The 9,600-nt window shown below is 51.5% G+C and overlaps 1 protein-coding gene across 1 annotated transcript; it reads left to right on the top strand.

Moving 5' to 3' along the window:
* Window positions 1-5,553: 5,553 nt before the first annotated feature.
* On the top strand, window positions 5,554-9,356 carry LOC103642254 (putative disease resistance protein At3g14460). Its single transcript, XM_035963593.1, has 2 exons — window positions 5,554-5,568; window positions 7,851-9,356. The coding sequence occupies exons 1-2, from the start codon at window positions 5,554-5,556 to the stop codon at window positions 9,354-9,356; spliced, it is 1,521 nt and encodes a 506-aa protein (XP_035819486.1).
* The last annotated feature ends 244 nt before the right edge of the window (window positions 9,357-9,600 follow it).

Genomic DNA, 9,600 nt, shown 5'->3' with positions numbered 1-9,600 from the left:
AGGCCGACCGAGCCGAGGGACTCCTACGCCTCCGGGATACGGATACCTCACTCGTCACCTTGACACAGGGCGACTCATGCTTGGTGAAGCGGTTCAGATAATTAACAGGCGAGTCTTAGTGCTCGAAAATGAGGAAAAAACACGGCTCCGTGCCAAAATTACATACATGTTCAGGCCTCGACAACCACGATGAACAAAAACACTGGCATTCAAAGTGCCATTACAAACGGAACTCCGGTTCCCCCTCCGCAGGTACGAACAACCCCACTCGATAGGGGTGGGCCTGCGGAGCAACAGAAGACCGACGAACGGCGCGCCGTCACCCGCTCCAGCAGCGGCGACGACGACGACTTCTGCTCCGGGGGGCCGAACAGCGGCAGCACTGACCTCAGGGCGGATGCTGCTGCCAGGAGGCCCCCGCCCATGCCCAAACTTGTGAGGCAAGGACGGGCAGAAGGCCGTAGAGTTGGAGGTCGGTCCGTGGCCGGCCTTGGCTATCTCGCCGGCGGAAGAACCTCTTCAAGCTGCTGTGGCAGACGTCGGCGCCGCGAGCGGCTCCGAAGCCACTCGCGTCCGAGAGCCAGGCACGGTGCAGCTGCCGGCGCCACGGACGACAACCGCCCTTCCCTCCCATCACTGAGTGAAGGAGCGGGCCGCCGCCCACGCAGGGGCCGACCCCAACTTGGCACACTCCCCTCCCCAGCCCTGGTGATGAAAATCCTTGAGGCTGAGGGAGGGGCAGAGGCCGCAGCCCGGCTCGCTTTCCCCCACCATCAAGCTGGAGGTCACCATCTTGGGTGACCGCCGGTGGAGGGGTGCAGCCGGGCTGCATGATGAAAATCCTTGAAGCCGAACGATGGCTGAAAGGTACCAACTCCCACGGAGTTGCGTTCCTCCAACAATGAGGCGAAAAGACGGCGGGTATCCCCCATCCGGGGGCTTGGAAGGTGGAAAGACGCGATGCATAAGGGAGCGAGAGGACATGGTCGCCTTCCGAACGGGGTCGCCCTCCTTTTAAAGGCAACTCTCCCCACTTGCGCCCCCAACCGTCACGGGCTGAATCTTCTCCAACACGCTCCAAGGCCCTCCCCTGTGGCGCGGGGGCTGGGTCCCGCATGTCATGCAAACCGGCTCAGAGCAGAAGAAGCCAAACCGCCGCGCGTGGTGCACACAACCACCCAGCGGTTACAAGTGACCCTCCACTTTTGCCCAGACCAACGGGCGAAAGAGGCGGGCAGCCATGCAGGCGGCATGCAACCGCGCCAAGTGGACGCGCCTCTCCGACTCCCGGCGCGCCAGCATAGAGGCCCAGGCCCACGCGTCACGCAACCGGCGCGCCGGATGCTACATGCAAGCAACTGCACCGCCACTTGCGCCACCACCGCGCCTCCTCGATTGCGGAACCAATACCGCGACTCGAGGCGACCCAGCGCACGACCCAGCAGCGCCGGCCTGACGCGGCGGTCAATGCGGCCAAAAGTGGGCCGGCAGTAATGACGGTGGCAGGCGGGCGGGAGCAGCGGTCACGTCGTCAGCCGAGCTCACGTCCCGTCCGGGGCAGCAAGAGAACCCCCTCTCACGGCGTGAAGACAACGCGCCCGTGATCCGTTCCTCGCACGGCTCGCGCACGCGCAACGGCCGCCCCGCCAACCACTCGCCCCTTCGCATTAACTCCGCGGCAGGACATGCGTCGCTTCTGGCAGGAGAAGCGGGCGACGCTTCGCCTTCGCCGTAATAACCGCGCCAAAAAAGGTACGCCGCATCGTTCGATTTTGTATCCTTTTCCTTTTTTCCTCTTTCTCTATCTCTTGCAACAGGGACCGGGAAAGGGGGATACCCCGAAAAGGATCCTTCCCCATGAAGGAACCAGGCTCCGAGCCTCCTTACTGATCAGAGGTTCGAAGGCTGGCCCCCCGAAGGGTTTCAACAGCCGCCTCAGATCGCGTGGGCCCTACACCCACTACTGGTCAGAGGTTCGAAGGCCGGCCCCCCGAAGGGTTCCACGGCCGCCTCAGGCTACTCGGGCTTCGCGCCCATTACTGATCAGGGGTTCGAAGGCTGGCCCCCGAAGGGTTCACAGCCGCCTCAGACGCCGAGCGAGGGATGACCAGGGGTACGTTCGATACATAACCGAGGCTCGGGCTGCGCTCCCGAGGTACCCTAGGACATTTCCGAGACCAGCGGGAGCGATCTTGTAACAGAATCCCATCAGAGGGAAGCATCGAGCCCTCGGACCCCGTCGCCAGGGGACCGGGTCCGGCAGATCACCCGCAGGTACTTTTGGGCGTGCCTCTGGGCCCCTAGCCGACCCCTAACGAACGGGGCACGGACGTCCACTCGGATTACCCGCTTGCAGCTCACCGGAGACACCATGTTCGGCGCCCATCGAGGGTAACATGGCGCTTTCCCCCCTCCTCCTTGCGGAAAGGCGACGCAGGGGCGTATGTAAAAAAGCCGAGTCTGTCCCTGATCGCCCTCTCGCCCTGTGCGGAGGCTCGGGGGCTGCTCTCGCAAACCCGGCTCCGGCCGAACCGTTGACAGCGTCAACATACCAGCCCGAGAACTTGGGCCCCGACCGTACACCCGGGCTACGGCCAATACGCATGAGGGAACAACCAGACCAGCCTAAGCATTACGCAAGGCATTAAGACCTCGAAGGAGTGAAACCACTCCTCCGAGGCCTCGGGGGCTACACCCGGCGGGTGCGCTCGCGCGCACCCACCGGAACAAAATGCAACCGAGAAAGGCTGGTCCCCTTGCAAAAAAGTGTGACAAAAGCCTCCAAGCGAGTGCTAACACTCCCTTCGAGGCTCGGGGGCTACTGTCGGGGACCATAATTAGGGGTACCCTCAAGACTCCTAATTCTCAGCTGGTAACCCCCATCAGCATAAAGCTGCAAAGGCCTGATGGGTGCGATTAAGTCAGGGATCAGTCCATTCGAGCGACTCGATCATGCCTCGCCCGAGCCTAGCCTCGGACAAGGGCAGCCGACCCCGGAGGGTTTCCGTCTCGCCCGAGGCCCCCCTCCAACGGCGGACACATCTCCGGCTCGCCCGAGGCCCTGCCTTCGCTAAGAAGTAACCCTGACCAAATCGCCGCACCAACCGACCGAATCGCAGGAGCATTTAACGCAAAGGTGGCCTGACACCTTTATCCTGACGCACGCCCCCCGGCAGAGCCGAAGTGACCGCCGTCACTTCACCGCTCCACTGACCGGCCTGACAGAAGGACAGCGCCGCCTGCGCCACTCCGACTGCAGTGCCACTTGACAGAATGAGACTGACAAGCAGTCAGGTCCTGCCAAAGGCACCATAGGAAGCTCCGCTTCGCCCGACCTAGGGCTCGGACTCGGGCTAAGTCTCAGAAGACGGTGAACTCCGCTCCGCCCGACCCAGGGCTCAGACTCGGGCTAAGTCCCAGAAGACGACGAACTCCGCTCCGCCCGACCCCAGGGCTCGGACTCGGGCTAAGTCCCAGAAGACGACGAACTCCGCTCCGCCCGACCCAGGGCTCGGACTCGGGTTAAGTCCCGGAAGACGGCGAACTCCGCTCCGCCCGACCCAGGGCTCGGACTCGGGCTCAGTCCCGGAAGACGACGAACTCCGCTTCGCCCGACCCTAGGGCTCGGACTCCGCCCTGGCCTCTGCCGACGACCCCCGCCTCGCCCGACCCAGGGGCTCAGACTCGGCCTCGGCCATGGAAGACAGACTCGACCTCGGCTTCGGAGGAGCCTCCACATCGCCCAACCTAGGGTGCAGGCCAGCCACGTCAACAGGAAGCGCCATCATCACCCTACCCCGAGCTGACTCGGGCCGCAGAGAACAAGACCGGTGTCTCATCTGGCTAGCTCCGCCAGATAGGCAATGATGGCGCCCCGCATGCTCTGTGACGACGGCGGCTCTCAGCTCTCTTACGAAAGCAGGAGGACGTGAGCAAGGACTCAACCGCTCCGACAGCTGTCCCTCCGCCAGGCTCCGTCGCTCCTCCGACGGCCACGACATCACACCAGCTGGGTGCCAAAATCTCTCCGGCTGCCACATCGGCATGTACTTAGGGCGCTAGCTCTCCCCCGCTAGACACGTAGCACTCCGCTACACCCCCATTGTACACCTGGATCCTCTCCTTACGCCTATAAAAGGAAGGACCATGGCCCTCTTAGAGAGGGTTGGCCGCGCGGGGACGAGGACGAGACAGGCGCTCGCGTGAGGCCGCTCGCTCCCTCCCCTGCGTGGACGCTTGTAACTCCCTACTGCAAGCGCACCCGACCTGGGCGTGGGACGAACACGAAGGCCGCGGGATTTCCACCTCTCTCACGCCCATCTCCGGCCACCTCACTTCCCCCCTTCGCGCTCGGCCTCGCGTCGACCCATCTGGGCTGGGGCACGCGGCGACATTCACTCATCGGCTTAGGGACCCCCCGGTCTCGAAACGCCGACAGTTCCCATTGGAGTTTTAGCGGGTTTGGCGTCCTTCATCCCAAACCGCTTGATCAAGTCTTGCGTGTACTTCATTTGGGAGATGAAAGTGTCATCTTTAAGTTGCTTCACTTGGAACCCAAGGAAGTAGTTCAACTCGCCCATCATCGACATTTCAAACTTTTGAGTCATCACCCTGCTAAACTCTTCACAAGACTTTTGGTTAGTAGAACCAAATATTATGTCATCGACATAAATTTGGCACATAAATAAGTCACCATCACAAGTCTTAGTAAATAAAGTTGGATCGGCTTTCCCAACCTTGAAAGCATTAGCAATTAAAAAGTCTCTAAGGCATTCATACCATGCTCTCGGGGCTTGCTTAAGTCCATAGAGCGCCTTAGAGAGCTTACACACATGATCGGGGTACCATTCATCCTCAAAGCCAGGGGGTTGCTCTACGTACACCTCCTCCTTGATTGGCCCGTTGAGGAAAGCGCTCTTTACATCCATTTGGAACAATCTGAAAGAATGGTGAGCGGCATAGGCTAACAATATGCGAATTGACTCTAGCCTAGCCACAGGAGCAAAAGTCTCCTCAAAGTCCAAACCTGCGACTTGGGCATAACCTTTTGCCACAAGTCGTGCCTTGTTCCTTGTCACCACCCCGTGCTCATCCTGTTTGTTGCGGAACACCCACTTGGTTCCCACAAAGTTTTGCTTGGGATGTGGCACCAGTGTCCAAACTTCATTTCTCTTGAAATTGTTGAGCTCCTCCTGCATGGCCAACACCGAGTCCGGATCTAGCAAGGCCTCTTCTACCCTGAAAGGCTCAATAGAAGAGACAAAAGAGTAATGCTCACAAAAATTAACTAATCTAGAGCGAGTAGTTACTCCCTTGCTAATATCACCCAATATCTGGTCGACGGGATGATTCCTTTGAATCGTCGCTCGAACTTGAGTTGAAGGGGCATGTTGTGCTTCTTCCTCCATAACATGATCATCTTGTGCTCCCCCTTGATCACACGCCTCTTCTTGATGAACCTGTTCATCGTCTTGAGTTGGGGGTTGCACCATTGTTGAGGAAGAAGGTTGATCTTGCTCCTTTTGTTCCTGTGGCCGCACATCTCCAATTGCCATGGTGCGTATTGCGGTTGTTGGAACGTCCTCTTCATCTACATCATCAAGATCAACAACTTGCTCTCTTGGAGAGCCATTAGTCTCATCAAATACAACGTCGCTAGAGACTTCAACCAAACCCGATGATTTGTTGAAGACCCTATACACCTTTGTATTTGAGTCATAACCTAACAAAAACCCTTCTACAGCTTTGGGAGCAAACTTAGAATTTCTACCTTTCTTTACTAGAATATAACATTTGCTCCCAAAAACACGAAAATATGACACATTGGGTTTGTTACCGGTTAGGAGTTCGTACGACGTCTTCTTGAGGAGGTGATGAAGGTAGACCCGGTTTATGGCGTGGCAGGCCATGTTCACGGCTTCCGGCCAAAACCGCTCGGGGGTCTTGAACTCTCCAAGCATCGTCCTTGCCATGTCAATGAGCGTCCTATTCTTCCTCTCTACCACACCATTTTGCTGTGGTGTGTAAGGAGCGAAGAATTCATGCTTGATTCCTTCCTCCTCAAGGTACTCCTCCACTTGAAGGTTCTTGAACTCAGACCCGTTGTCGCTCCTTATCTTCTTCACCTTGAGCTCAAACTCATTTTGAGCTCTTCTTAGGAAGCGCTTGAGGGTCTCTTGGGTTTCTGTTTTATCCTGCAAAAAGAATACCCAAGTGAAGCGGGAAAAATCATCAACTATAACAAGACCATACTTACTTCCTCCTATGCTTAGGTATGCGACGGGTCCGAAGAGGTCCATATGAAGTAACTCCAGAGGTCTTGATGTGGTCATTACATTCTTGCTGTGATGAGCACTTCCCACCTGTTTACCTGCTTGACAAGCTGCACAAGGTCTATCTTTTTCGAAAGTCACATTTGTTAGTCCTAACACATGTTCTCCCTTTAGAAGTTTGTGAAGGTTCTTCATCCCCACATGTGCTAGACGGCGATGTCATAGCCAGCCCATGCTAGTCTTAGCAATTAAACATGCATCTAGATCGGCCTCCTCCTTTGCAAAATCAACTAAATAGAGTTTGCCGTCTAGTACACCCTTAAAAGCTAATGAACCATCACTCCTTCTAAAGACAGACACATCTACATTTGTAAATAAGCAATTATACCCTATATTACATAATTGACTAACGGACAACAAGTTATATCCGAGCGATTCTACTAAAAACACATTAGAAATGGAATGCTCAGATGAAATTGCTATTTTTCCTAGTCCTTTAACCTTGCCTTGGTTCCCATCACCGAATATGATTGAATCTTGGGAATCCTTGTTCTTGACGTAGGAGGTGAACATCTTCTTCTCCCCCGTCATGTGGTTTGTGCATCCGCTGTCGATAATCCAGCTTGAGCCCCCGGATGCATAAACCTGCAAGGCAAATTTAGGCTTGGGTCTTAGGTAACCAACTCTTGTTGGGTCCTGCAAGGTTAGTGACAATAGCCTTAGGGACCCAAATGCAAGTTTTATCTCCCTTGCATTTTGCCCCTAATTTCCTAGCAATCACTTTCTTATCCTTTCTACAAATTGCAAAGGAAGCATTGCAAGCATGATAAATTGTAGAAGGTTCATTACTTGCTTTCCTAGGTACATGAACAACATTTCTCCTAGGCATATGATGAATAACATTTTTCCTAGGCATATCATGCACAATAGAAGAACTAGAAGCAGGCATAGCATATGAATCATAAGAATAATTCCTATAAGCATTTCTAGAGAATTTTTTATCACTATAAATGAAAGCATGATTCTTTTGAACACTATTAGCCATAGGGGCCTTCCCTTTCTCCTTGGCGGAGATGGGAGCCTTATGACTTGTTAAGTTCTTGGCTTCCCTCTTAAAGCCAAGCCCATCCTTAATTGAGGGGTGTCTACCAACAGTGTAGGCATCCCTTGCAAATTTTAGTTTATCAAATTCATTTTTCCTAGTCTTAAGTTGGGCATTAAGACTAGCCACTTCACCATTTAGTTTTGCAATAGAAGTAAGGTGCTCAACACATGCATCAACATTAAAGTCCTTACACCTATTGCAAATCACTACATGTTCTACACAAGAACTAGATCTATTTGATACTTCTAGCTTAGCATTTAAATCACCATTAACACTTTTTAAACTAGAAATAGTCCCATGTCAAGTAGATAATTCACAAGAAAACATTTCATTCCTTTTAACTTCTAAAGAAAGAGATTTTTGGACATCTACAAATTTATCATGCTCTTCATACAAAAGATCCTCTTGCTTTTCTAACAATCTATTCTTGTCATTCAAAGCATCAATTAATTCATTGATTTTATCAATTTTAGTTCTATCTAAATCTCGATACTCTCCAGTGCAAATTACGTGATATACTACAAGAGTCACAGAAATTCCTGCTTGTCTTGGATGATGTTTGGTTTGAAAAATCTCATAATGAGACAGAGTGGGAGTTATTCCTTGCTCCATTAGTCTCTAAACAGTCAGGGAGCAAAGTTTTGGTGACTTCTCAAAGTAAAACACTTCCTGCTGCTATTTGTTGTGAACAAGAACATGTCATTCATTTGGAAAACATGGATGATACTGAGTTTTTGGCTCTTTTTAAACACCATGCTTTCTCTGGAGCAGAAATCAAAGACCAACTGTTATGCACGAAGCTAGAAGACACTGTAGAGGAGATTGCTAAAAGGCTTGGACAATGTCCTTTGGCAACAAAAGTTATGGGTTCTCGATTGTGCAGGAAAAAGGATATTGCTGAATGGAAAGCTGCTCTAAAGCTTGGAGATTTAAGTGATCCCTTCACATCTCTGTTGTGGAGTTACGAGAAGTTAGATCCACGTCTGCAGAGGTGCTTCTTGTATTGCAGCTTGTTTCAAAAAGGTCAGGGATATAGACCTGAAGAGTTGGTTCACCTTTGGGTGGGAGAAGGATTTGTTGGTTCATGCAATTTGAGTAGGAGAACGTTAGAAGAGGTTGGGATGGATTACTTCAATGATATGGTCTCTGTATCTTTCTTCCAATTGGTTTCTCAGATGCATTGTGATTCGTACTATGTAATGCATGATATCCTTCATGATTTTGCAGAGCCACTCTCTAGAGATGACTGCTTCAGATTAGAAGATGATAATGTGACAGAAATACCATGCACTGTTCGACATCTATTTGTTCATGTTCAAAGTATGCAAAAGCATAAGCAAATTATCTGCAAGCTGTATCATTTACGCACTATTATCTGCATCGATCTGCTAATGGATGGCCCAAGTGATATTTTTGATGGCATGCTACGGAACCAAAGAAAACTGCATGTATTGTCTCTGTCATTTTACAACAGCAGCAAGTTGCCAAAATCTATTGGTGAGCTGAAGCACCTCCGGTATTTGAACCTCATCAGGACGTTAGTTTCTGAATTGCCTACATCATTATGTACTCTCTACCACTTACAATTACTTTGGTTAAACCACATGGTGGATAATTTGCCTGACAAACTATGCAATTTAAGAAAGCTACGACATCTAGGAGCGTACTATGAGTCTGCTCATGATTTCATCAATAAAAAGCCTATTTGCCAAATTCTGAATATAGGTAAGTTAACGTCGCTACAACACATTTATGTCTTTTCTGTACAGAAGAAGCAAGGCTATGAGTTGCGACAGCATGACTTGAGGGAAAATATAATAATGAAGGCCGACGACCTGGCATCTAAACTTGCATTGATGTGGGAGGTGGATTCAGGAAAAGAAGTTAGGATTGTACTGTGGATAGACTATTCATCTCTAAAGCAGTTGATGACATTGATGATGGATGATGATATATCAAGGCATCTTCAAATTATTTAAAGTGGTCTGTTGGAAAGAGAAGATAAAGTATGGATGAAAGAAAACATCATCAAGGCATGGCTCTTTTGCCATGAGCAGAGGATAAGATTCATTTATGGAAGGACCATGGAGATGCCATTGGTTCTATCGTCAGGACTCTGTGAACTTTCTCTTTCTTCATGCAGTATTACAGATGAAGCTTTAGCTATTTGCCTTGGTGGCCTCACTTGACTGAGAACTTTACAATTGGAATATAATATGGCAT

This window comes from Zea mays, chromosome 10, assembly GCF_902167145.1.
Source record: "Zea mays cultivar B73 chromosome 10, Zm-B73-REFERENCE-NAM-5.0, whole genome shotgun sequence".
Lineage (NCBI taxonomy): Eukaryota > Viridiplantae > Streptophyta > Magnoliopsida > Poales > Poaceae > Zea > Zea mays.
This window is presented reverse-complemented; position numbering and strand designations above follow the sequence as displayed.